This window comes from Fusarium venenatum, assembly GCF_020744135.1.
Source record: "Fusarium venenatum strain MPI-CAGE-CH-0201 chromosome Unknown EDB82scaffold_4, whole genome shotgun sequence".
Taxonomy (NCBI): domain Eukaryota; kingdom Fungi; phylum Ascomycota; class Sordariomycetes; order Hypocreales; family Nectriaceae; genus Fusarium; species Fusarium venenatum.
The window spans coordinates 4,245,313-4,272,508 of NW_027072132.1; the positions used below are offsets into that span (position 1 = coordinate 4,245,313).

Consider the following 27,196-nt stretch of genomic DNA (forward strand, 5'->3'; position numbering starts at 1 on the left):
CTTTGATTGTGAGATTCTCTTTTCATTTCTTACTTGGTGGTGCTGGATCAGCTGTCATAGCTGGACCATGTAAGCCATCACCTCCATCTTCATCTACAGACCAAGCCGGTTATGCATCCACTGCTCCTAAATATGAGATATATAGCACAGCCTCTGTTGCTATTCCAGCGACTGGATATCAAAACCCTGAAGTTGCTGAGCCTCATGAGCTTCCCAAGTTCTCTTTCCCTCGTATTCCAAGTGTTTCACCAGGCTGTCGTTCTTCCCCTGAGACTCGTGAGGATAAAGAACCTGATGATGAAGATGAAGACAAGAGTTCCAAGATGACGTGCACTGATATCACCACTGCTAGCGATTGTCTTGTGTATTGTCCCACGCAGGACTCTAACGGTAAAGTAGAATGCACCACAACTTGTACGAGGACACAACCAGGATGGATGCAGCGTCTCAGGTATCACGACCACTACGTCTGCTAAGGATTGCAGTGCTACAGAGATAGGCGGTTCTTGCACTACTTGCCAGAAGGATGTATTCTTTGTTAACGACAATAAAGAAGTCGAGTTTATCGAGATGAATGATGAATTTTGAGCTTTTTTTTTATTTCAAATGTTAGCTTTCGATCGAAAAGCTAGTAGCTAAAGTGTAAGAGTCTAGCTGACAAGTAACTGTCAAACAAGGTCGGATAGATTTAAATCTTGGTCTATCCAGTTCATCCTCATGCACGTCTATAAGAACCACCTCTTCTTTGTCAATAATATCAACAGAAAGAAGTCAAGTTTATACCCTTACGGCTCATCCCATCCCTTTACCCTCAACCCAACACACACACACGAAGGTGGTGGCAAGATAACCAAAATAATGCACATTAAACAAACACCATAACACCGCATCCAGTCTTCTGAGTTTCCTCCCAGACCTTCACAAGTCCTTCAACTCGGATGAGAGAAGACCAAGAAGAAGAAAAAAATCGAAAAGAAGAAAGTAAAGAGTAAACAAAAAGGCTCAAAAAAGACCACGGGCACCGATTAATTGAACTGCCTTGAGCCCTACAGAAAACCATGTAGAGTCGCCAACGCCTTAGGGGGGGGGGATGTCCCATAGTATGCAGAAAACAGTTTTCCGACCAAAGCGGGAAACGCGTTTTTGATGTAAAGAATCATATAAACTGGATCGAATAACAGTAACGAGATCAAGTCATATACAGAGCCTCGAGTCACTTCTAACTCTTTAATGCCACTGTAAGAATTGTACTCGATTGAGGACACTTGAGACAAGTGTTCGTTGCATGTTTCAATCAGAAATGCTACAATATCATTAAATATTGTCGGAGAAGTTGTGGACCGTCGTATAGTGGTGTGAAGAAGCAAAGGAGCTGGCAGATACTACAGCCTTGCATCGTGTGCGGTCGGGGAAGAATAGTCCGAGCGAGTTCCATCGTAATCAAAAGAACGTGGACATGGCTCTGCTGAGATCGATAAAGTCAACAGGTTTCGCGACATAGTCACTGAATCCTGCCGCAGCGCATTTTTCCTGAACGTCTGACATGACATTGGCCGATAAGGCGATGATTGGCATTGGGGAATAACGGTTGGCAGCTTCCCACTGACGAATCTCACGGCACGCCTGGTAACCATCCTTTCGGGGCATATGGAGATCACACTAGAGAAGTACATGTTAGCAGTCGCTAGAGGTTGTGGGTTTATAATGAATCCACATACCAGGATAAGGGAATAGTGCTTGTGAGGCTTTGACAAAACCATGGTGGTACACTCGGCACCGTCAACGGCGATCTCGACATCCACGCCGATCTTCTTGAGGAACTTCATCAAAACCTTTTGGTTAACAGGGTTGTCCTCAACCAATAGCACTTGGTAGCCCTTGTTGCCCATACGCCGTTCAATCTCCTGGTAGCTAGCCTTCTGATTCTCGACCATTTGCTGAGCTGTAGACCGGTTGCGATCTATGCTGAGGTCGCGCATCTTGTTCGGGTCGAAAATGACAGCAAATCTGGATGGTTTCACAGGCTTATAGATAAATGTCACCAGGTTGTCCGAAAGGAGCTGGGCATACTTGGTGCCGGCAGCCAATTTGAGAACTGCCTGCCGTTGCACAGAATCCGACAAGACTAGAATAGTCGTCTTGTCGATGCTCTGCGTCTTTGTGATATCGTCCATTAATCCAATGATGGCCTCGGGCGACGGGAGATTGATAACAATGTGTGTGAACTTTATAGGGTCTTCTCCACTGATCAATGTCTGCGCCTCCTTTACACTTGCCAAAGCTGTGATCTGGTGGGGGACATCCTTCGGTAGAGTCATCTCGATGTGCTGAGTAGTAGCTTCGCGGCTGTGAAACTGGGGACAGATGATGAGGATTGAGTACATGGGAGGGCGGAAGTCCTCGGGTGATCCAACGCTAGGTAGCAGGTGAGTGCCAGGAGAGCTGCGTCCTGAGGGCATCTCCAGCTTCATCTGGGATAAATCTTGCCCACTAGCCTTGGCTGCTTCACTAAAGCGGGCCAGACCTCCGGTGACAGATGTTGCGGACGACCGGTCGGTAACATGCGACTTTGTTGAGCGAACAGATGGGTTAGAGCTGCCAACCGAAAGACCTCCAGGTGACGTAAATTCGGAGGTTGTCCCTCCAGGGCTGGCAATCTCGACGTTGCGCAAATGCTTCGGTGGCGGCAGAGGTTTGATGCTATTCGGAACATTATCCACCACCTCAGGTCTTGGCGTGTAAGCGCCAGTAGGCGGAGGGCTGTCAGGCAAGTTGGGGTGGTCTTCAGCTGTAGGAAGACCGAATCGTGCTGTAAAGGTGAAAGTCGATCCTTTGCCAGGTGTAGCTCGGCCAGTCATGTTACCGCCGTGTAACTCGGCCAGTTGCCGTGAGATAACAAGACCAAGACCACTGCCGCCGTGCTGGCGGGTACTGCTTCCATCAATCTGACTGAATGGTTTGAAAATCAAGTCGGCTTCTTCTTTGGAGAATCCACGTCCCGTGTCGGTGACAGAGAACTCGAGCATGATCTCGTTGTCATCAACATTGGAACCCACTGCCATGTACACGCGGCACCGACTGAAGACCTCACCTTCGGAAGTGAACTTGATAGCATTACCAGTGACGTTGAGCAAAACTTGGCGAATTCGAACCTTGTCGCCTTTGACCCACGCAGGAACGTCTGCCTCCACGAGATAATTAAGCTCCAACCGCTTAGCGATGGCCATGGTTGAAACAAGCTCGTTGACGTCCTCAATCATAGAACGGGTGTGGAACCACTCGTGTTTCAACTTCATCATACCAGCGTCAACCTTGGATAGATCAAGAATATCGTTGATGATCATGATCAAACTATTGGCACTCGTCTGGATCGTGTTGGTGTAATCAAGTTGCTCTTCGTTCAAGGTAGTGTCCTGTAAGAAGCTGACCATGCCAGAGATTCCAATCAATGGAGTGCGAATTTCATGAGACATATTGCTGAGGAATCGTCCCTTGGTCTCCATAGCTTCTTTGAGCTTTGTCTCGAGCAGCTTGTGGTCGTTAATGTCCGTCGCCGATCCGAAATATGAGCTGGCACCACTGCCAAAATCAATTGTGTCAATCTCAACACAACGAATCAAGTGCCAGCGGTATTCTCCAGTCTTGGACAATAAGCGGACCTCGGTCGTATACGAAACTCGACCAGCACTGTCGGTCGCCACTTTGATGATGCCTTTTCGAGCCAGTTCGGTCAAGTCTGCAGTAGGCCACTCATAAGCTGAGCTACCACTGGAGCTGTTGTGGCGAGATAGCACCTGCTGTGCACCGCGCATAGGTGAATCTTGCGGGGTACGGGTTCTGGACGCCTGTATCGTACTAGTTGACGCAGCTTCAGAATGTAGGGATCCTTGCCAATATGCACTGCTCTGCCCCTCACGCCTTTGTCCGCCTGGCGTTGGAGGCTGAGTTGTGGGAATGCGACATTTGGCAAGATCGTCAGGGTGTACAAAATCCATAAAACCCAGGCCGAGTGAGTCCGAAAAGCTTTGGCCAGTGTAAGAGAGCCATTGTTCGTTGGCAAAGGTGATTCCTTCGTCCTCGGTCGCCGTAAAAATGATTTGTGGAATAAGGTTAGCCAGTAATCGATGTTTAGCTTCGGACGCTTCGATTTCTTCCTGCCGGGCAGCTTTGAGCTCAGCAATATGTTGATCATGAATGTCCATGTAAGATCCGAGAAATTGCATTATGACCCCCCTCTTGTCTTTTGAGGCAACAGCCCGAGCATAAAACCACCTATATGCGCCATCAAATCTCTTGATCCGGACCGTCCTTGAGAATTGCTCTCCTGTGCGAATAGAGTGGCCCCAGGCCTTTAGATATTCGTCCCGGTCGTCGGGATGAAGACTTCCCCAAGGGTCTGCGGCGAGATCGACTGCTGTTTGGCCTCGGTAAGAGAGGTAACGACTGTTGACCCAGACAATTTCCCCAGTCTGAGGTAGTGAAACAAATACGTGAGCGGGTAACGAGTCTAAAATTAGTCCCTTTAGTCTGTCAGACGGTGGTGGCATATCGACAGCTGTAGTAGTCAACGAGCCACTTCGAGAAGGCGCGCTGACAGGTGTCGGTCGGGCCGAAAGCGTGGAACTGGGTGGGAGAGATTGAAAAGTTGAAGCAAAATCTGCACCATACGAGTGAAGCATGCTGTGTCCTTGACGGTTACCGCGTCCAGTCTTAAGATTGTCAGCCAAGTTCTCAGCTGAATTGTCATCGTTGACGGGATGTAAAGCATCTTTACTGACATCAGGAGCGTCTCCTTGTGAAGACCTTTTTGCCGAATCGGCAGTCGATTCATTGGAAGAAGTGCGAGCTGTCATGTTGTCGACAGGTAGGCTCTGGTCCGAACCCTCCTGCGAAAGAGAAAGGCCGCCGAGACGAGCGCTTCGCTTCTCGGCGGGCGAGGTTTCTTTCGAGCTTGTTCTTATTCGTGGGGTGCCTGTACCGCCAAATGTCTCGTGTCGTGTGGGCAGTGGCCTCTGTCTGGAAGTGAAGTAACTCTCTCCCTGGGTGGTGGCAGCAGGACTCGAGGTCGGCGGTGCCCGCTTCTCAGAAACAAAGCCACCAGACCCTTGATCCCACCCGGGCGTTCCCAAAGGAGATCCCGTAGCACTCTTAGAAACTCCTGAATAGTCACTTGGGCTTGTCATACTGCCAGCCAGTGACTGATGGGGTACAATTTCGTCGGCAGTAAGATAAGCTATGTTTTCCAAAGGACGTCCATCGTGTGCGACCGCTCCGAACCCGGCCGTTTGTGGTCGTTTCCGTTGCAAACCCGCTAGTTCGGTCTCGAGGTTGCTGTAGTGTCGGCACAGTGAGAAAGTTGTGGCCATGTGAGGCGCGAGGTGTTCGAGGGAGTGCTTCAAGTTCGATGGGTAAGGTATAATGGGGCTGAGGATCGACAGGATTGCAATAGGTGCTGACTTGTCTCTCTTTAAGCTGTCTGGTGTATTGCGACCACCTTCCTCGCTCGGGGCAGAAATGTTTTCGCTCTTGGTACGAGAGTGAGACTTTTGCTCCATCAAAGTGCTGTCAAGTTTGAAGGTTCGAGTTGGTTTCGAAAGGAGGACGTGAGAAAGCGGAATATGTAGAACCGTCCATGAATTATCCACGCCGATGGCTTCGGGTGGACGCATCCCTGTGTAGTCCTCTGTGCCGGTATCTGGATTAAAAGAATCTTCATCTACCATAGCATCTGTGAAAAACGGGTTCTCTTTCGGATCGGCCCGCACAGCGGGAGACGGGGCCGGCGATTGTGACCAAGGCGATGGTGGCGCCTGTTCGAACTCTTCGTACTTTGGAGTAGGAGGCCGAGGTAAGTCCTCTTCTAGTCGGCCTTCCAGGCGCGAAGCTATCGACTTTGCTCTGTCAGCGGCTGAATGGGTCTTGCTGCGAGATGGTATACGGGAGGAGCCAGCTGAATTGAATATCGATGACAGTTTCGAAAATGAATCGGACCGCGGTCTAGAAAGGTTCTTGGGGGCGTTCGAAGAAGTTTCTTGCGCAGCAGGCTTTGGTTTCTTTGAAGGCTCAGCGGGAGCTTCATCGGCGAGATAAGGATATGATCTAGTAAGTGCAATGGCTCTTCCACGCTCGAGTACACGCATAACTCCGCTGTGGTCGATGAGAGGATCTGCCTCATAATCAAGAGCCTGTAACACAGGCAAAACACGTCCCTGACCATCCTTCTCTCCAATGAGTGGCTCTTCCCAGCTTGGGATTTGTTGTTCAATGGCGTCATGTTCGTCAAGTGCCGTCTTGTTCAGTTTGGCGAAATCAGCATAGGCCTCCCTGGAGGTACGGCCTGTAGGATAATTACTTTGGCTCCTTGCCAAGAATGCAGGCCTGTGAGCCTGTGCGTTAGGTTGGGCCCAAGACGTTTCCCTTTTCTCTTCGTACGTTGTAAATGAATGCCGGCTGGAAAGGCCAGGACGCGCAGCAGAATTAGCATGCAGGGTATCATCAGCAACCGACGGCGCGGCGATTGACCCAGGTCCAGATCTATCATAATCGCTGTTGCTCAGGCCAATGCTGCTGGAGTGTTTGGCAGCCATGTACCCAAGACTTAAATCATCCTCCCTGTGTTGGTTGAAAGTGGCCTTTTGGCCCCAAGGGACATTTTCGATGTCTGTTGAATCAGCGGGAATGGCTAATGTTACACGTTCGGCTTTATACACATCTCTCATAATTTGAACGACATTCGACCACCAAGCATCCAGGCCAGGTTCAGCCGCGAGCATTAAAGAAAGATCATAAAGGTTAGGGTTAGGGAAATCGGGATTTTGCGGATGTGGTGACATCGCTGATGGGTTGAATGTGAAATTGGACGCTGGAGTCGAAGTGCTTGAGACAAGTTTGTCCTGAGCACCCATGCCCAAGCCTTCAAAGGAGCCATAGCTGAAAGATCGAGGGGCGCCTGTTGGTGAGAGGGTGGTAAAGGGTCTATGCAAATACGGCGGTACGAAACCGGAAGGCGCCATGCGAGGGAATGGATAGGATGGGGTACCTGCAATAGGCCCTGGAGTAGGGGCGCCTCGAACGGTGGTGTTTGATTCGGTTGAAGTTGTCGTGAGGGCTGATGTCTGAAGCGGTGAACTGGCAAGACCTTCTTCAGGGATTGGAGAAACCCTGATCTTTTCGTTTGGGCTCGCCATCAGACCTCTAGCTGACATTTCACGACGCTCCAGATCGCGGGCGAGTTTTTCTCGGTATTCGTTGAGCTGCTTCTGTGAGGAAACTTGGGCCTGAGACGCAGTAGCACCAAAGCCTGCACGCCGAGGACTCAATGCATTCGTTCCAGCAAAGGCAGTCGATGTATTGGCAGCGCTACCCGGATCCTTTACAGTAGAAACGGTACTCTGGTCGGTGGAGTCTCCTATCATGTTGTTGTGCACGCGGGGCTGTTTGGATTGAGCCTCAAGGGGCGAGTTTAGAGGGTGGCTCGGGTGGCGATCCGTCGTCATTGCGGTACGCGCGATTGGTGTCGCAGTCGCATCTATAGTCGATTTCGATATCAATTCCGGCATCAGACGTCCATTTCTATTAGCATAGGCTGGTATTTTCTCATCTAGAGGAAAAGGCGACAGGACTGGCGGGCGAGTCGATAAATCGTGTTGACGCGATGGTGACGGTATCAAGAATAAGTCGTCGCCAACCGGCGAGGTGGCTCTTTGCATGCCTTACGGGAGAAGGAGTCGTCAAAGTACCAGATGCCGAATCCTTCTCGCCGGCAGGAAGCGTGGTGTTGAGTACGATTCGCGATTTAAAGTATGTCAAATCAAGCAGCGGTGGTGGAGGGGGGGCAAAGATAGAGCTTTGTTCCCTCTAACCCCAGACCAAAAGTGGCAGTACGATAACAGTAGCAACGGTCTGTGTAAATCCCGACACCAGTTGGTCAACCCGAGATATGTTAACGACCCTGTAGGGAGGTCAAGATAGTGTAGGGCCCAGGATCGGAGGAGAGGTTCCAGCAACGGGGCAGCGAGCGGGCAGCGCAACGCAACACACGAGGTTTGAGAGTGGAAAATTGGGGGTTAACCACACCGCGGTGTAGTGTGCCTTTCTGTCTGTCTTGGTCTTCCTGGTGCGGAGAGCGAAATGGCAGCGGTGGTAGCGGTAGAGAGGTGGACTGAACTGGACTGGCCCGGCCTGGTTAGTGAGATAGAGACTGGAGACTCTTTGAGAATCGACTTGATGAAGGTGGGCAAAAGTTGGTGTTTGGCTTGCAGATGGCACAGGTATAGCAAAGTATAGTGCGTGCCTCAGCTGTGTGACAAAGCCTACGATAGCTCCGAGCAGTACCCATCTGGTACTTGGCTAGCCCACGATGCCCGCGCACAGAACGGGGGTAGGCAAAACCAACCCTGCACATAATGACGTAGAGAAAGCGACCCTCAAGGAAGGAAGCAAAATTCCAGGATTCGGTAGATACGTACCTCCATCAAAGTTGCAGCCCAGATTGATATTAGCCTACCTACCTGCACCTCTTCTCTTCTTGACCTACTAACTTCCACTCTGTGCAACGTTCACACACAAGAACTCACGCCATCATGATCATTCTTTCATACAGTAAAATACCAATGCTTCTGGCTCATCAGCCTACTCTTCTCGCATTACATGCACAGACTCGAGCAGTGATGACGCTGCCCTAATAATATCGTCGGCTGCAGCAAGTCAATATCATCCATGCATTCAGGGGATTGGCTGGCCAATGCTTCCCCTTCTGCTCCTCAGCGCAGATTGCACTGAGACCAATAGCCGCAAATGTGGGCGTTGGCGGCTGGTGCATCACTATCGTCATAGCCTACTGTCCCTGGTATCTGGCCAAGCCTCAACCCAGCCGACTTTATGTCCAGCCCCTACATTTGCAAAGATCTTAGTGGCTAGGTCAACTCCACTGGGGGAGCTTTTGGTACAGTGACAACCACCACATCATCCGCCTGTGTCCAATGGCCGTCAGGCACGCATTACCTATGGGCATAACATTTCCTGGGCGAACGATACACCAGCGTTGATTAAGAGGGCCTGGAGGGGGAACAGTGGCTAGCACAACCCATTTTCTGGGTCTCTGGTCCCCTCATTACCCCCCTTGTCAGAGAATTCATTAGGGACGAAGTCTCCGTAGAAGAAACCACTAATCTTCGGTACCCGGAGCATCAGACTCCTTTCAGAAATACATAGTAAGTCAACATTCGGAGCCGACTATCTACCACGATTGACATCATGGGCCAGGTAGATCACGATGTTCTTATTCAATCTCACAACTACCCACGCACCGTGGTTGAAATCCGCCTCCTTCAACAGCAATCTTCATGAATTTTCTTCTCCTTGTTCGATTGTCAAAATCGCGCTCGAGCCACCATCCTAAGCTATCACCGGTTATGGTGGCCTTTCCCCATAGACCCTCTCGTTCTCCCTCGAGATCGGCGATCCTCAATTAACTGTCTCGCTCTATAGGCATTTTTGACAGGAACCACAACGATTACGGGTCACTGAATTTAGACAACGCTCAAAATAAGGCTGTTTAGGGGATGCTACCTTCCCTCCTAACACCACGAAAACGAGGATAAAGCATCTTTGCAATATCTTATCCAGTTATTGGGCGGGTTATTTGATGCATCCATTTGCTCTTGTATATCGCAGAGAATGCTGATAATAATTAGCGTCTCGGGGGCTGATAATCACAATAGGTTCTTCTAACGCATCATAACTCCACTGACTCTCTCTCAGTCCCCTATTCGTTCAAGGCCCCAAATCAACCACACTCGGCACTCTGTTAACATCACTGTGGCTTTCAGGGCTTCCGCATTCCAGCCACCCGTTGTTTTGTCATTCGTGGAAACAGCCCGCTACAACAATGTAAGAATTAACTTTTCCTTGTCAAGGAACAACCTAGGAAATTAGTCCTATGAAGCTGGAGAACCGCACCATCTTCCTGAGCCTCACTTTCATCGGTAACTCAGAAAACAGAAATTGCAACTTGCATGATCAAGAGGTCAGTGGGGGTCAGCCTTCCATCAGTCTCAAATTTCATTTTGTTTATATTAGGTCCAGCCTGCCGGCCTGCCACGCGGGCCTGTGGATTAACGGAATGTCGCCTGGCCGGCAAAGAAAAAACACGACCACTGATAAACTCATGAGCCCTGCCAATGGGCCAGGATTGGCATAATCCAAGTACCTATTATCATCCAATACACCTGCTGCAAATAAGAGCCCGCCTTTCACCTTTCACAAGACGTCAGTTGCAACTTGCACCAGCGAGCATGCACACGGAAAAAGAGGCTATATTGCAGACATATAAGAGGATGTTGCAGCGCAGTCCTTGTTCTCCACCGCATGCTATTTGTGCGTTCTCATCTCAATGAGCTCAGCTAAAATATGATACTTTGTAGGCTTATAGTGACTTAGAGGAGCAATATTCCACAACAGGCTACTCAGCTGCTGCTGTGTCAGTCACACTAGTCGCCAGCTCTACGGCTGTGTTCTTTTTTATTGGATTTTACTGTTTGTCTCAAAATCACAAGCGTCCACCAGTGTTTGAGACTATTTGTGCTTCGCATGACGTCTGTGTGTTCAGGATGGAACGTGACGTCAAGTAAAACGCCACGAAGAATCAAACCAATCCCCAGGCTGTGGGGTACCATACCCATGTCCATGTCTGGCGACAACGTGTCCAGCCACCAAGGCACGGGACTGTCAGAATGAAGTGAGTAATGGTTCTGCCAAATCAACTGTCACCTGCGGATATATGAACATCTCCGCTTCTTATCACATTGCAAGTCTCCACTATCGACATACAGGGATTGTTTCCTTTGGATTCGTTTTTATTTTCCTGCTGGCATAGTCATCTGGATCTTACTTTTTCCCGTATGGTTGTCGCGGCCACGGCTACATATAGGAGATTATATTTTTTATCTGGCGGCTTGCACGTTGACAATCAGGCGGTTGCAGTATCAACAACTTATATCTTCGCGTTCCACGACTCTGAACCAGAACCCCACAAACCTCACTCTTGTAACATTCCTGTAGCCATATTTCTACTTCACTTTACCAGTGAACAGTCTGGGATATAGCTTGCATTGATCCTAATGCCAAGGCAGGAATAACAACATTACAGTGGACCGGGAATCATGTGCTACCAGACGATTTATACGCCAAAACCTGGTTGGTCAAGACGATACAGATGCCCAGAGAGTCAATTTTCTGAGTCTTGACGTGGTTTCACAGTTCAATGATCAACCAAGCCGCAACCCATCTATCAAGTAATCTACAGAGAAGAACAGGTCGAGTCTGTTTGTTAGCAAGTCGGATTGGCCAGCCGCAAGTTAATCAAGCACACAATATGATACATCTCTGTCTACAGGCACGGTCTCTCAAAGCCAAGCGGGGAGCATCGTTAAAGATGCGGGAATTTATCTTCGTCCAACAGTTATCAAGAACATTGGGACTTTTGATCCATCCATTATCGATGACAGCTGGCATTAAAGTTCAGCCTGAATCGGGGTCGTTAGGAGCCTAATATATCCATACTGATATTTCCTATCAACCCTGGATTTGTTTGCAGCTGTCAGCCGCGGGAACCAGACGCCGTGACCGTGTTCCTGCCAGACGGGTCTTTGTCCAGGTTGCTGTGATTTTGGGGACTTGCTGCATGTGGGTTATCGGATGACTTTATAGGCCTGGTCCTAAGATGCGAAGAAAAACCTGCCAGGACTACCTGGCTATAAGTGAGGACCAGCAGACAAGTTTTCGCCTTATTTCCAATCCTATTAAAGCTTTTAAAATCGCTTCTAAATGTTTATTCGGTTGCCTTGCGGCTGGTATTTTCTGCAAGATGGGTTGACAGCCAGGCTAGAGGGTACCAGAAAAGTTGGCCTCCACTCCAAGTTTTGGGATACAAAAATAAACAGCTTAAGAAGTCTGACCTAAGTAGCACAAACTGACCTACTAATCTCGTCCCTTATGCTTCCAGCTGTCAATTTTTCTGATACCCTGAAGCCAGGGATATGTCCTTTCTTCAAGATCCCTGCACTTCACGCCTCGAGCCGTGGTGGATTCGGCCAGGATGCCACATATAGTCACTCGAGGTAACGTTATCAAAGTAGTGTTGCGAATGATAAACATTAATTGGCGAAAAACAATACTTGTAGTATTGGGCTCCTCTGTGCTGCAATCGTTGCTGCCATGTTGCATGTAACGATCATGGCCAGGCAACCGTACCTGAACTGCAATGAACGGATGTTTACTTCAGCACAGCCCAAACTACAGTGAATTGAGCAAATCATAAGAGATTGGGTGGCTGCCTTTATAGGAGGTCTACAAACAGATACCTATAGGGATATGGTTATCAAAACCAGAGCAGCAGGGCAGGACATGGAGCAAAGGGAAGAGAACCTGTTTCGTACTGAATAAGGCATGCATAGACAACCTTCCCTAACTACATTCTAATTAAACAATACTCATGAGCCGAGCACATGGCCCGAAAACCTCGAAACAGAATCGAACAGAAAAGAAGCCAGACTCTAAACACCATCCGCTTACGCCCTACACCAATGTGCCATGCTGGGAGCATAGACATTTGCCTCCTACGCTTATCTTAATACCAGTAAGTTTGACAAGCGTGCTTGCGACATAATGGAAGATCTAAGTTGAGGTTGGGCCTCGGAAGCCCAGCTTTTGCTTCTGGATTCGAGGGACAACGCCCACCAGAGTCACAATTGACAGCAAAAGAACGGCCCACAACTTCATCTTCAGTACGTTCTTGTTGTAGTCGGTCTCGACAGCGCTAGTAACAGTTGCCAGGAGGAGGACAAAGATGGTGTATCCGCTCCAGCGGTGGTATTTCCAGACAGCCTTGGCGTTGTCGACGCCGCCGTACAGACTGGGAGTAGCCCACATGGTGAACCCAACGCCATACTGAAGAAGAAGTACGATGGAGGTGATGATGCCGAGGTATCCGTGAACAGAGTGGAAGTGAGCGCCGTTATTGGCAAACTTGTTGTATTCGATGATGGTCACGCCAGCTACGAGAATCAAGAATGCCACAAGGTTGAGGATGGCGTGCACGCGTTGACCGACGCGCTTCTGCTCGGCTGTATGCGTAGGTTGTATGGCTAAAACGGATTGCGACAAGGTGAGTACAGCCAGTGACTGAAGCAGCGGGTGCGCTGAGAAGAGAATCAACGGCTTGGATAGGACGCTTGCCCAGACCAGAATCGTGAGTAGCACAACACCCAACTGGGCGACTATGCCGGTCCCTGGTACACAACATGTTTAGCTTCTAGGGGCAGATATGAACATAGTTATAGCGGCTTACCGAGAACGAGGTTCTTGATCATAGGAACGCCATCTTCTTGCGCGGCATCACCAGGTCTACCGAGCAGCGGCTCGGTTTCTCTATCCTCGATAGAAGGAAAACGCTCCGGAACACCTGCAGCACTTGCCATTATGCCTTGTTGTTTCTGTGAGGAGCTTGATGTGGGCGTGGGTCTGACGAACTAAAATTAATGGATAATCGCGAGATGAGCTACAGTCCAAACAAAAGGCAACAGGGTCTCGATGTAGGGACCAACAGCGCTTTTGGGCGTCTTGTGCTTAGTAACAGTGCACGCAGTTAAAGGTTCACCAATGCAGATGAGATGCAAATACAGGTGCGGATGCAGATGGATAGATAGGCAGATGAAAGAGAGAAGATTCACGATGACAAATTGGAGTTTCGCTTCTTCCTATTTGCGACCAATGTTGACGTCAATGAAGATAGAGAGCTCTGGCCAATCACAGAGCACCCTTTGGCAACCACGCGGGGTAGGTGGTATGTAAAAGACATGACCATCATTGTAGCAATCACGTCAGTATCTGATGTATCTAGGGTAGGCAAAATGGACAATTTAAGATATGGTATAAATCATCATTCAACATGACAGAGCAAACACATCTAGCTGTCCAGCTACATAAGCTAATCAGCTAGGTCCAGATGTCAACGATTTGGCCCGCATAAGTTAGCATTTTCTCTGGTTGGTCCCTAAAAGCCGCCGTCCGGCTAACCGTTCCTCTTCCTCCACTCCTCCGAAGCCGTTGACGGAACTAAGCCCTGTAGCAAGCTGACTGACAGCCGAAACCCCAGACTTATCAGCGACCGCGGATATGAGCCAGACGGATATTGGTGAAAAATCGTACGTCAAAGTCGCCTCAGCTGTAGACTGCAGTACCGAAGCATCCAATAATAATAAGCAAAATCACAAACAAGTAGCCGTTGGCATGATGTTGGCCCATCCTGGTGGGCACACCGGCACCAGCCGAGATCCTCTCCCCCGACTAACGGATCATGGCCTCAGTCTAATAACATGAAAACATAAGACCACTACAAATTGTCTATTTTTCTTATTTATGTACATATGTTTGGACCAATCTCTTCTCCATCTTCCATTGTGCCAATACATCCACCATGACTTCCATTGCTGACGAGATTGAGTATAAACTCGACAATGTTGATGTCTCAACAGTTCGACCTGCGGATATTGATAAGACCTTCCGTTCAACATGTATTGGTCAGTATCACACACATTTTTACTTGTACCAAATTACAATCAAGGCATACTAAACAGCTATAGACCTGATCTCTAGTGGCCTAGGTGGTAAGGTCCTTGGCTACTCGGACCAATGGTTCTGTGAGGCATCCAACCTCTTGAACCCCAGAGCTCCAATTGCTCAGCCAGGCAAGATGGTCTTCACGGGTGCTTGGTACGATGGTTGGGAGACTCGGCGACATAACCAAGAGCCATTTGATTACGCCATCATCAAGCTGGGCGTCGCCTCTGGCACGATCGAAGGATTCGAGATTGACACGGCCTTCTTTAACGGAAACCATGCCCCAGCTATATCAGTTGAAGGTGTCTTCAGCCAAGATGACGACAAGGTTGTCTCTTGGGGAGGAGGCCGTGGAGAGTGGGAGACTATCCTCGGCATTCAAGAGTGCGGTCCTTCTCAGCGCTTTGCCTGGAAGCTCAAGACTCCTGGCCAAAAGGCATACACACACGTGAGACTCAACATGTACCCAGACGGTGGTATCGCACGTTTCCGTCTCTTTGGACACGCCGTCCCCGTTTTCCCTCCAGACAAAGACGCCATCTTTGATCTCGCTGCGGCGCAAAATGGTGGTATTGCTGTGTCATGCAGCGACCAACACTTTGGAACCAAGGACAACCTTATCATCCCTGGTCGTGGCAAGGATATGGGCGACGGCTGGGAAACGAAGCGGTCGCGAGGAAAAGATCACACTGATTTCGCCATCATCAAGCTCGGTGCGCCTGGCTACATCGAGAAGTGGATTGTTGACACTGCACACTTTAGGGGTAACTATCCCCAAAAGGTGTCTATTGAAGGTTGTGAGTGGACAGGTAATGGGGATCCTGTTCCAGACGCCACAGCTTGGAGGGTCTTTGTTCCGCCTAGCAAGACCGGTCCTGATCATGAGCATGAGTTTGAAAGTGACGAGAAGGAAAAGAAGGGCCTAGTAACCCATGTGAAGCTTATCATGATTCCTGATGGTGGAGTAAAGCGATTGAGGGCTTTTGGGAGAAGGGCAGTTTAGGGTAACTGACAAGCCTTACGCCTTTAATGATGATTTTCGAACGAGATTAGTATGAAGTATAGGTAGGTGGGTAGCTAGGTAGCCTCAATAATGCATGTGGGTACTCTATAAACTTGTAACAATTCATGTCTTAGTTTGCCATGGTATATAGCATTGCGTGGACTTTTCGAACCTGAATTGGGTGGTCAGACCTTTTGATACCGGATTGGGTACGAAAAAGGGTTCAGTAATGCTGTGGCTGTGCTTCTGTGACGACGTGTGCCGTAAATACCTACCATTGATTATGTTGTAACTTGTACTGTATGTATTATGCTGCTGCTTTTAGCGGAGCTGCTCCAAAACTTAAGCGGAATGACGGTTTCTCCAGAACTTCATCAGGGACAAAGTGGGTAGTAGGTAAGGTTGCCCTCCACGACAACCTACTCGCTCAACCAGCAGACGACATCAACACAACCAACCGATTTTGGCCAACGATATCGACCCAATAGTATCGATTTACCATATTCAACACTGAAAACCCACCCGCGAAATCACCCTGTGATTGCTTAAATCATCTCATACGACCTTCCATGAACCACGCGCCGCAACTGTCTTGGTCTCGGTCTTTGTGTCTGCCCCTCCCTCCATCATGGATCTAGGGGACTCATTCGGTGGCTCGGATGGACAGCCTGAAGAGAAGTCACGAGCTCTCCCTGCAGATCTTCCCACATCCCTCGACGACAGACGACATGTGCCTAACGAGCATCTCATCACCGAGACCGAGATGTATGATGGCTGGCAAGGTCTGTCGCATATTTGCGCTTCTAATACGACCAACACGTCGCTGACGGCGCTGTAAAATAGGCCAGTCCCAGTTTCTCACCACACCAGCTCTAGCGAAACCTCTCAACTTCGGAAACCTGTCGCTCAACGATCCCGACTATGAGAATGACATCACGAAAGGTCCCACCGACAGCGACACGCGATTAATGGAAATGCTGGCCGCCCAGGCAGCGCACCAGGCAGCTCCTGCTTTCGAGAACGAAGACGAGGTCGTAAATAGCCAAACTCTGTCGGAAACAGAAAAGAAGGAGAAGCTTCAGAAAGCCCTCAACATGGCTGCGAGTAACGGCGACGTCGACAGGATCCGAAAGCTACTCGGTGGAAAAGCAAAGGAGTACCTTGATCTGGATGCTGAAGATGAGGATGGAACACCGCCGCTTATATACGCTAGTTGCTTTGTGCGTATTTTCCAACAAGCTGCAAATCCGTTACTGACTTGTAAACAGGGTCACGAGCCTGTAGTTCAGGCATTGATCGAGGCAGGCGCCGACGTTAACAAGCAAGATCGCAATCAATGGACAGCTCTTATGTGGGCTATGACGAACCGACACAAGGGAATCGCAAAACTACTGCTCGATAACAACGCCTCCTCCGACCAAAAAACCTCAACAGGACGAACGGCATTCGATTTCGTGCCCCCAGACAGCGAGATGTCATTTTACCTTCACGATGCTGGCTATAATATCGGCAATGCAGGCACCGATGATTTTTACCGCCCTGGTTTCTCTCAGGATCGATTCGAGGAAGAGATGGCAGAGAATGAGATGCGAAGACGGCTGATGATGGAGAGCGCTCGGGATCTTGAGGTCGACCTTGGAAACGTCGGCATGGACGACCAGCCAGAGGTATGGTTCAACCGCAGACATGGAAAATGTTTGGAACTAATCAATTTTGCAGCCTGTCGACGAGTTTGAGGAAGAGCAACAAGAGTTTGACTGGAATCGTTGTTTACATGATCAGATGTTCGTCTTTCAGGAACATGAGCTGGAGCGTATACTGGATATCGTTATCACCAATATGACGCCGCAAAGATCGCCGTCGCAAAAACCCGTCCCCGCCAACATGATTTTCCTCAGCGCACGCTATGCGCATTATCATTCAAGCCCGGAGCTTTTAGAGAGGCTCTTAGTGTCAGCTATGGATTACATCAACGACGTCGTTGAGAGGTGTCAGTGGGACATGACCATCCTGGCCTTCTGGATCTCAAATGCCACCCTTCTCCTTCACTACCTCAAGAAGGACCCGGGACTTTTCCAGGCGACAGCCGAGTTTCAGGCCCAACTTGCCGAGTTGATAAACGAAATCTTTATTCTTATCGTGCGAGATGCTGAGCGACGACTGGACAAGGTCTTGGATGTGGCCATGCTGGAGCATGAGACGATCCCTGGATTCGAGGACATCACTTTTCAGAACGAGTGGAAATTGTTCAAGCGCAAGACTCAAGTCAAGGAAGAGCCATTAGAGAAGCGCTTTCGGCCACCGTCGCCAAAACAACGAGCAAAGCCAGCGCCCCGAAACGTCACCTCCCTCCTCTCCTCCACCCTGTTTGTTCTCGACCTCTACGACATTCACTCGGTGATCACATCACAGATCATCTCCCAGCTTATTTACTGGATCGGAGCAGAGCTTTTCAACCGCATCATGTCGAATCGAAAGTATCTCGCCAGGACAAAAGCTATGCAGATTCGCATGAACATATCGATATTAGAAGACTGGGCTCGGACGAATAATAGGCAGGCAGAGCATTTTGAAGGAGGCGAGGTGCGTCCTTCGGGCGAGACAACGCAAGACGCTGCAAGAAGGCATCTTGCACCCGTTATTCAGTTGTTGCAGTGGCTCCAGTGCTTTTCATCTATTGACGGTGATGACATGGAGGCTCTTATTATCACACTCCAACAGCTTAAACGGCTTAGCCCCCAGCAGCTCATACACTCAGCAAACCACTACAGGGCAGAAGTGGGCGAGAAGGGCCTACCAAAGAGTTGCATGAAATATCTTATCAATTTACAAAAAGAGGCGGCCCTCAAGCGAGAAAGACGACGGAGTGGTATACCTTCACCACAAAAGTCGGGCCAGGACAGCACACCGGTGACGCCGGTAAGGGGCCGGTCAAACGGGAACCACCTTGAGACTCCTGGAAGCGTGGCAAGCCCTGCTCAAGATGACGTGTCTGACGACGACGACGAAATGCCCGAGCATCTGTTGCTGGATCCCGCTTTGATGTTGCCTTTCGTCTTGCCCTCGGTCACCGACATGCTTGTGTCTTATGGCGCCGGAATTGGTGGAGTAAACCGTGAAAGAGAGCGGAAGTACATTCCCACGGTGCCACCGGAGTTTCTTGAGAAGCTAGAGGTGGCCGGCGGGACCAGGAAAGGACCCATGTTTGGAGAAGCGGATTGGGAAAACGAAGAGGTTTGAGGAAGTAACACTGTGGCTGCCACGTATGCATAGCTGAGCATGTGCAAAGTGAGACTCAGTCTGGGATGTCCAATAAAGAGACAGGATTTATTCGGAAGCCTTGTTGCATAAGCAAGAATGTTGCTGCAACGGCAGGAAGCATTGCATGGCTGGTTGATGGTGAGGGTAAGCTAATGTCTTCTCGATGCACCTACGAACCTCGCTACGATATGCAAGCTGCAAGGGACAGAGGCACCCAGCTGCAGATAAGCTTACCGATTTGTGGCGGCGGCACTGGACGCGCACAAGATCAATTGTCCTGACGCGATGAGAATTATCCCGGGGTGGAGATTACCCAACAAACGGCCGACAAGGCACATGTGACACGGAGCGGAAGCAAAGAAATGGTGTAGTCAAATTGTAGGTCTAAGTTAACATGAGGTTGTACTGTATAGCTCGGCATATGGCGTACGGAGTCGTGCAGGCGGAAATTTGAAAAAACTTGTGATCTTCTTTTTCTCAATTCTTTGTTTCTCTTGGTGAGCTACTTACTTACTTACTGTACACTCATTGGTGGACCCATGATCAAGTCTCAGGTCTCACCAGTCACCACGGAACAAACGATGACTGTTATGACAGAGACTAAGGGCAGGGCTTGTGGTTGCAAGTCAAACTTGAAGCTTCGAAAGCTTGGTGGGCCAAGACGTTCGTTGTAGCTCAGTCTAACAAGGATCGTGCATCCACTTCGGAACGAGGCGGCATTGTTTTTATGCTGCATGCACTCAACAGTTGGCATTGAGGCGAGCTACGCTACTTGGGATTACTGCCGTTAGAGGGAACTTAAATTGTTTTCTCTTTTCCCCGTTGTGCGTTTTTTACTGTGCCCTATTTTGAAGATACGTGATGTGATGTTCATTATTCTTTTCATCCAAGCTTCTATGCTAGAGATGCTTTGACGAAAAGGCATGGCTGGCGGTGTTTTACCGCTACTCGATAATCATGCCTTCTCCCGCCTCTTCCTGCAAAAGAAGAATAGAAAAAGAGAAGCCCCCACAAACCACGCGGTAAAGGGTTCAACGTGGAGGGAAATGCATTGGCTAGGGGTTGGGTTGCCCGATGAGTTGGCATCGACAGACCAGGGCATGAGGGGCGGTGACACAACACAGACAGGCTTAGGCTTGACCTTGTTCCAAACCACTTTATGGAATGAACGTGGATAAGTAGACAAGACCGGATTACGGTACCGGGTAGCCGCTCTTCCGGCGTGACCTAACATGACGGTCGGGACGGGGAACGGGAGGATGCAGTGGCTTCCGGTGTCATTGAGGCTCCATATTCTGCGCTTTTATTTGTTTCTCTTACCACAGAGTATGGGTATGCAGGCTGCCTAGAGCCCAAACGCTGGAAGGTAGGTCCTCTGTCTACTTAACCCTGCCCTACCTTTGCTTCAGTGAAGGCCAGTTCTAGGGCAAAGGTCCAAATCCTTGTTCCCCAGCTAGGTCCAAGCACCAAAGGATTGGTTACTAGACTCGGAAGCGGACCTCGGGTAGATCATCCAAGGACCAGATAACGAACGCTGGGACAGATAGATTGGATCCCTTCAAGATTGGCGATGCTTTGAATATCGAAGGAGGGCTGAGACAGTTTTCAGGCCCCAGCCTCCTTTTCTTTTCTTTTCTTCTTTTGACTCTGCTGTCAAATATTGGCGTTTGTGTGTGCGTGATATCCATAAACAAGGGAACAACAAAAAGCAAGGTTCAATCGTATACGGATAATGGTGGTTCTGCCTTATGTAAGGGAGACTAAGGTTCATTGATGGATCTCTGATAGTGTAAAGAGCTCGCATATTCGTACCAAAAGTCCAATTTTTAAGCGGAGATCTTGTAGGTAGACTCTTGACCCACACACACAGAGTATGTATATACAGTTAAACGACTTCAATGGCAGCAACTTGGTCGAAGACCATCTCGATAGTCTGGGATAATTTTCAAGGAACAGGGAATAAAAAGAGGCGGCCGTTTTATCAACGAACAAGCAAAGCATGAAAGGCCCCTGTGAGTCTCAACCCAACATGCATTTGTTGTTGGTCAACTTTGATTTAGCCATGGTGCAAAGTGACGAGCTGGTGATGATGATTTTATCAGCATCCATGCTAGCGATGTTGTGGACTTGCTAGATACAGAGCAGTAGTAGCCAATTAAGCAAAAAACAGAGTTTTATAGTTCGTTTTTTTCTCGTGTAATTGAAATTGGTGGCAACAAACGTTTGCTATAGAAGCACCGAGAGGGTTGCAGGAAAAGGTTTTGGTAACTTCTAAAAACGGTTATTGTGATTGTGGTTGCGCGGTTTAAATTCCTATGAATGGGTTCTGTATTATACCAGAATTGGTAAGTTGTTGTTCAGGTTTCAGTCTGTCTTTCTCTCGGTTTGTTTTTGTTTGTGTTGTTTTGTTACGAGGGGACTGAGGCGGCACTATTGAAATAGTGTATTCATATGAGTTCCAGAATAATTGACGTCCAAGTCAAGGGAACGGGTCAAGACGAGCGAGGCTGGAAGGGGCTGTTTGTGAGACTGAGATGGTCCAGTCCAGCTCTTGTCTTGTCTTGACTTGGGTTGTATTGCCTCGGAGAGTCAAGCTATGCCATAACAGAGCCAATGCTGCAATGTGATGTGATAATGTGTGGTGGTTGTTTAATCGCGGGTACCTTGCAGACACTGTTCTCATTTGGGAGACCTTTTCGCTAATCCTTGATGACTCTTACTTATTAATCTTGGGAATACATACGGGTATCGATTGGATCAAAATGATGGCTCACAGGAATACAACTCTAACTAGGTACTAACCCAACTCTACTGTAGTGTGGCATACGTAGCCCAAAAGAGGCTCGCCTCAAATAAAAAAACCCGACAGGTGCCAACTTTCACGCAGTTTCAAGCTGTCAGTGGTTTTAGTAGTTCACTTAGCTGGCGGCCCAAGAGAAAGGCCCTGACGTTGATTGTGGTGTTTCTTTGTCTTGGATACTGCCTACTAAGTTAGTGGTTTTTTCCGTATGTTATGTCTCGGTCATCCCTTGCGCCCGGAATGTAAACACTTTTGCAAACTGATTCATTAGCAAGAGGTTGCAGCTTGGATCGCGATGGAGATTCGTAAGGGAACAAGACGGGGAAGATCCTTGTAGAATGCGACAACCTCCAAAGTTTAATAATTGGTGTACCCTGGTCGACTAAGTAGATCGTCAAGATCAAGGGCCTTGGAACCGTTGAACTGTATTGTAGACTGAAAAAGGCTGCCACCCTGTTTTTTTTATGAGGTGATGAATGCATCTTTCTGTTGGGTGTCCATGCTCTACGCTCTACGCTTGTTTCCGTATGGATGGATGTATTGACAACATTTCTTTGTGCCCAAATGTTGGAGAGGGAGGGTTACATTGGATGCATACCTTGTAATTCGCCAATCAATTGACTTAGTAGCTACGCCATAACCCAAGTCTTTGTCTACATATGGCTTTTCTCCCTCTCTATCTCTGCCCGAATATGGAGAGAGTGATGTGTTGTATCTCGGTCACGTTCTCTCGGCCATGCATGTTTAAATCAACAATTCAGGAATTACCATCATGTGTGCGAATGGATCGCATCGCAAACGGTTAGTATGCTGCAGAAAGAATGACGGTGTGCAATTGGAATCGGGCCATGGATACTCATAGTCATAGTAGAGTTTTTTTTTTCACCGTCTCTCAGCCTACCCATGTAATTCGATCCACCTCCACCATAAAGTAGCGGAGCGGGTTCTTGCCGTAGCCAACGGAAAGAACGTGGAGCCTGTGGATGATGTGGCTGTCAATTGATGGACCGAAGCGAGAGAGGGAGAGGGAAAAAAAAGGTTGTTTACTTGCTTGTCGCTGCATTATTGATGAGTCGGTCTAGTTGAGCTGTACTGAATGTAGATGGTAGTAGGTAGACTAACTCCTACCTAGTAGCAATTGTTATATGTATCTCTTCTTCCACACACTCCCATTTCCCTTCTTTTTTGGTCGTCTAATGCTTTAATGCTTTGTTGAGATTTACTCACTTTGCCTCAACCGTTGTTTCTAGCCTGACACTATATCACACGACACAACACGACACTGTCTCTCATAATCACCTAAACTTGGAAATAGGATCCAGTCTCGGTTCATGATTTTACGACTTTTCGCTACTGAACGATCCTTGGCTATTTCTCTGCATACCCGCAACTGAATCCTCGCCTTCGACTTGATATCAGCGAGATTGCCTTGTCTCAATCAGGTCTGAGACTGACTATTCTGCCCTTTGTCCAACGGTGACTCGGGACCCCAATTTCGACAAGATTCGAGTTCCAGTTGAAATTCACTTCACATTATCAAGACTGGCGCTGTTTGAGTCTCGTTCTCCCTTGATGAAACTGGACCCAACTCGACACGCACGACTCGACGACCTGTTCCGGATTGATCGGATTGGATTGGATTTTCTCCCTTGAGGTTCTACCGTATTTGTCTACACGTCTACAGTAGTCTATCTATAATACCGACTCGTGGCCTTCTCTTTTTGAAACCTTCTTCACCTGAAGCTCTCGGTTCAAGGTTGTCGGCATCAGCATTGCTCCCTTGCATTTGCTGTTGCTCACTTAACCAACCTGCTGGGGTCTCACTTACACCACACCACAGGCCCACCACCTTTTTTCTTCGACAATAACCAGCCACTTCGGCGTTTGCTTCCAGGTTTTAGCCACTATTAAACTGCCGCCGCCGTTGGTTTCTTTGTTGCGTCTGAGCAAATATCGTCATGTTGCCCTCAAAATTTGGTAGTGTGCGGCAAAAGCAGCCTGCCGAACGCCGAACCAGTTTACGACTTGACCCGAGCATTGTGGCTTTACGATACGAAAAGACTGCACCAGCAGAACCTCCCATTATGATTGTTTCACGAGACCCTTCTCGCCTCTCAAGGCGCCCTTCATCATCTTCAGCTTCATCTCACAGCTCCCGCCACCGTCCCATTGTTATTGTTCCTCCAGGCATTGTTGCACCGCCTGCCGAGGAGCACCCAGCCCTTCGAGGCTCAAATTCGGCCTCATCTTCTTCTTCTTCGCCGTCGCCAAGAGCATCTCCCGTTTCGGTAGAGGAGTGGAAGCGAGATTCCGGAGTTGCTAGGAACAAGTCTACTTCCACCATCCACGAGGAGGACGAGGACGACTACGAGGAAGTTGCCTGCAAATCGAGGATCCCTGCCGTGGAATCGACCGTGTCGTCCTTGATGTCATCCATCATGTCGCAGCCCAGTACGACAGCTCAGCAAATGGACGATCCTTTTGTGGACGAGAATAGCATCTTTGAGCCCCTAACATCGTCTTCGAGCGAGGCCTTGTGTCTCTTGTACAACGCTCATTGCATGACACCGCCTAGAGGGTCCCGCTCTGATGATGCTGCACCCACGTCGCCATTCACATCTACAACTACATCTACGCCCGCAACACCTACTCGACCCAGCAGAGGATCAATTACACCCATTTCTGCTGCTTTTGCTGAATACCTCCCTGTTAGCATGCCCTCATCCCCCACAGGTCCTGCTCCTCAATCTTTCTGTCGATCAATTCCATCATCACCTCGCTGCTCTACCTCTACCTCATCTGCCCCCACAGTCTCCAAAGGTCCCAGCTCACCGTCGCGCTCCCGTTCAGGGTCGTCTCGATTTGGTTCATTTTCCCAGATGTTCGCTGCGCCGATCCAGATTCAGCCCTTGTGGCGGGGCCCTACGAGCGCTGGTGAAAGCTCAAGCTCAAACCCAAACGCTGGTATTAGTGCTCTTCCCAGCACTACAGCCAGCGCACAGTCCACTATCTCTGCCCCTGGCGCTACTGCGAGCGCTACCGCCAGCGCCCCAGCCACTGATGCCGCTTTGGCCAAGCCCTTGGCTGGGACTGAATTAGAGCAATCGCATCCGTCAGGAAGTGGCCAGGGCTCCTCCCATTTTTGGAACAGGTCCCGCTCTGCCTCCACAACCTCGAATAATGGCACTAGCAATGCTACTTCAGCGGACACTTCATCTAATAACGATCTCCCGCTCCCCTTTGCCTTTGCCCCCCTCGACGTCTCCATCCCCTGCGAAAGTCTCCTTGACGATGCCTTTATGACTTCTGTTTCCTTTTCCAACCGTGGAAGCATCATGTTTGCGCCCCAGGAAGCGGTCGCTATTGACAGCGCCATCAAACAGCACCAGCACAACATGGCTTCGATTGATTCGTCCTCATCAACCTCTACCTATTCTTCTACAAACGTCGACACCCTCGCGACAGCAAACAATGACGAGTCCAACTCTGGCTGTGCCACACCAACTCCTACTCCCTCTACGGCCGCTCCTCATGACCTCACACCAACTCCCACCACTCCTACGACCCCAAAGTTTCAATCACAACCCCTTCCTCGACCCAGCGACGAGTCCAACGACATGAACAACTCCTTTCAGGGGGCCGACGATGGTTCGGGTTCCCCTCAGGACCCGACATCAGCCCCCGACATTCGTGTCTTGGCCGCCGACGTGGAGAAGGAATCTCAAAAGGTGAGATCGCTCTATACTGTTGGCGATGGTTCCCACGGTGAGCCTGGCAGGAGGCACTCGTATCACGAGCGTCTTGAGCCAACTCCCGAGGTCCCGTCCGAGGAGAATGAACTTGACCCGTATGATTTTCCTTGAATGTCCCAATTATCATCATCGCGGACAATGATTTATGCTAACCTATCTTTTTTCTAGTGTTCCAAGGCATCTTTCTCCGGCTTGGCAAATGCCCGCCTCTGGAAGTTCTTCTTCCCTCAGGTCTAGAGGCGGACTTGAGGACTGGGATGACCTCGAAGGCGCCCACGTTGACCGATATGGATTCATCACCATGCCACCGCAACCTGGCTCAAGAATGGGCACGCCTTTCGAAACGAGGTCCGCGTCAGGGTCACCTAGGAAGCGTAGCATATTGCAGAAGCGAGACCCATATACCCTATCATCCACTCTCAGTGGTAGTGGTCGGAGGACTCCAACAAGAAAGGTTTCTGCTAGATCGCTCAACACCCAGCATTCCGAATTATCAGTATCGACATCGCTTCGTTCATCTAGGTCAGTCATAAGGCAGGCCAGCAATCTACTACCACATAACCGCGACCGGCGATGGATGGACGAGGCCGGCGATATGCTCAACTCTGCACCTAGCCTTCAGGATATTGTCGACGAGATCCAAGCCGAGAGGTTAACAGAAGTTATGAAGCGAAAAGAGTGGGAAAGGTCAGAAAAATGGAGGAGGATGGCCAAAGTAGTCCGCAAAGGCGGCGAGGGTGAGGGTGAGGGAATGAACTTTGAGTTCGATACCAGAAACCCGAAACTTGTCGAGAGGACCTGGAAGGGAATCCCCGATCGATGGCGAGCAGCAGCGTGGTGGTCTTTTATGGCTACCAGTGCTAGGGAGCATGGAGGGATGGCTTCTGAGGACAAGATTGTGATGGAATTTCACCGGCTCCAACTACGGAGTTCACCAGACGATGTACAGATCGATTTGGATGTTCCCAGAACCATCAGCCGCCATATTATGTTTCGACGTCGTTATCGAGGTGGTCAACGATTATTATTTCGAGTCCTTCATGCCATTTCTATCTATTATCCTGACACAGGATACGTCCAAGGGATGGCATCGCTGGCAGCTACATTGCTCTGCTACTTTGATGAAGAGAAGAGCTTTGTGATGCTAGTGCGCATGTGGCAGTTGCGTGGATTAGCACGACTGTACCGCCCGGGTTTTGAGGAACTCATGACGGCCATGACCGACTTTAGCACAAACTGGCTCAACAAGGAAGTAGCCAGTAAGCTGGTAAGTTTGAAACCTCATGGCACCCATAAGTTTGAAGCTTATAGTTCTAGGACGAATTATGTATCGACACTACTGCTTATGGTACTCGTTGGTACCTGACTTTGTTTAACCTTTCTGTCCCCTTTGCGGCCCAGCTGAGAATCTGGGACGTGTTTCTTTTGTTGGGCGATGGCTCTATTACTGCCAGACCTGACAGTCGAAGGTCCGAGAGTAAGCCTACCTCATCAGGCGAGTACGATGTTTTGCATGCTACCAGTGCAGCATTGGCTCAAGCCCTGCGGGAAGTCCTTCTGGGTGCCGAGTTCGAGAATGCCATGAAGGCATTGACGTCGGCAATTCCCATAAAGGACGAGGACCTTTTAATGAAGGTGGTCAAGGCGGAATATAAACAACACCACGGCAAGAAGAAGATGTAGCGCGCCTTTTTGCCATGACACTGGTATAACGGGGGCATTCTCCTTTGTCTCCTTTTTGACTTGATTGCTCTTTGTACA

The 27,196-nt window shown here is 49.3% G+C and overlaps 5 protein-coding genes across 5 annotated transcripts; 3 read left to right on the forward strand and 2 right to left on the reverse strand.

The window, feature by feature from the left end:
• Positions 1–1,440: 1,440 nt before the first annotated feature.
• EDB82DRAFT_529941 (uncharacterized protein) lies at positions 1,441–7,496 on the reverse strand (the record flags this gene model as incomplete). Its single annotated transcript, XM_025738449.2, has 2 exons — positions 1,441–1,659; positions 1,719–7,496. 2 exons carry the CDS (start codon positions 7,494–7,496, stop codon positions 1,441–1,443), a joined length of 5,997 nt encoding a protein of 1,998 aa, XP_025593209.2.
• A 5,179-nt stretch (positions 7,497–12,675) lies between these two features.
• Positions 12,676–13,478, reverse strand: EDB82DRAFT_480567 (eukaryotic cytochrome b561-domain-containing protein; the record flags this gene model as incomplete). The annotated part of the gene is made up of 2 exons (XM_025738451.1): positions 12,676–13,289; positions 13,349–13,478. The coding sequence occupies 2 exons, from the start codon at positions 13,476–13,478 to the stop codon at positions 12,676–12,678; spliced, it is 744 nt and encodes a 247-aa protein (XP_025593211.1).
• An 803-nt stretch (positions 13,479–14,281) lies between these two features.
• Positions 14,282–15,892, forward strand: EDB82DRAFT_515204 (galactose-binding domain-like protein). Its single transcript, XM_065608977.1, has one exon. It carries the CDS (start codon positions 14,753–14,755, stop codon positions 15,620–15,622), a length of 870 nt encoding a protein of 289 aa, XP_065463411.1. The 5' UTR covers positions 14,282–14,752; the 3' UTR covers positions 15,623–15,892.
• A 358-nt stretch (positions 15,893–16,250) lies between these two features.
• Positions 16,251–18,862, forward strand: EDB82DRAFT_529944 (uncharacterized protein; the record flags this gene model as incomplete). Its single annotated transcript, XM_025738454.2, has 4 exons — positions 16,251–16,404; positions 16,466–16,842; positions 16,891–17,289; positions 17,342–18,862. The coding sequence occupies 4 exons, from the start codon at positions 16,251–16,253 to the stop codon at positions 18,860–18,862; spliced, it is 2,451 nt and encodes an 816-aa protein (XP_025593213.2).
• A 4,779-nt stretch (positions 18,863–23,641) lies between these two features.
• EDB82DRAFT_480570 (uncharacterized protein) lies at positions 23,642–27,118 on the forward strand (the record flags this gene model as incomplete). The annotated part of the gene is made up of 3 exons (XM_025738455.2): positions 23,642–25,530; positions 25,604–26,702; positions 26,753–27,118. 3 exons carry the CDS (start codon positions 23,642–23,644, stop codon positions 27,116–27,118), a joined length of 3,354 nt encoding a protein of 1,117 aa, XP_025593214.2.
• Between the last annotated feature and the right edge of the window lie 78 nt (positions 27,119–27,196).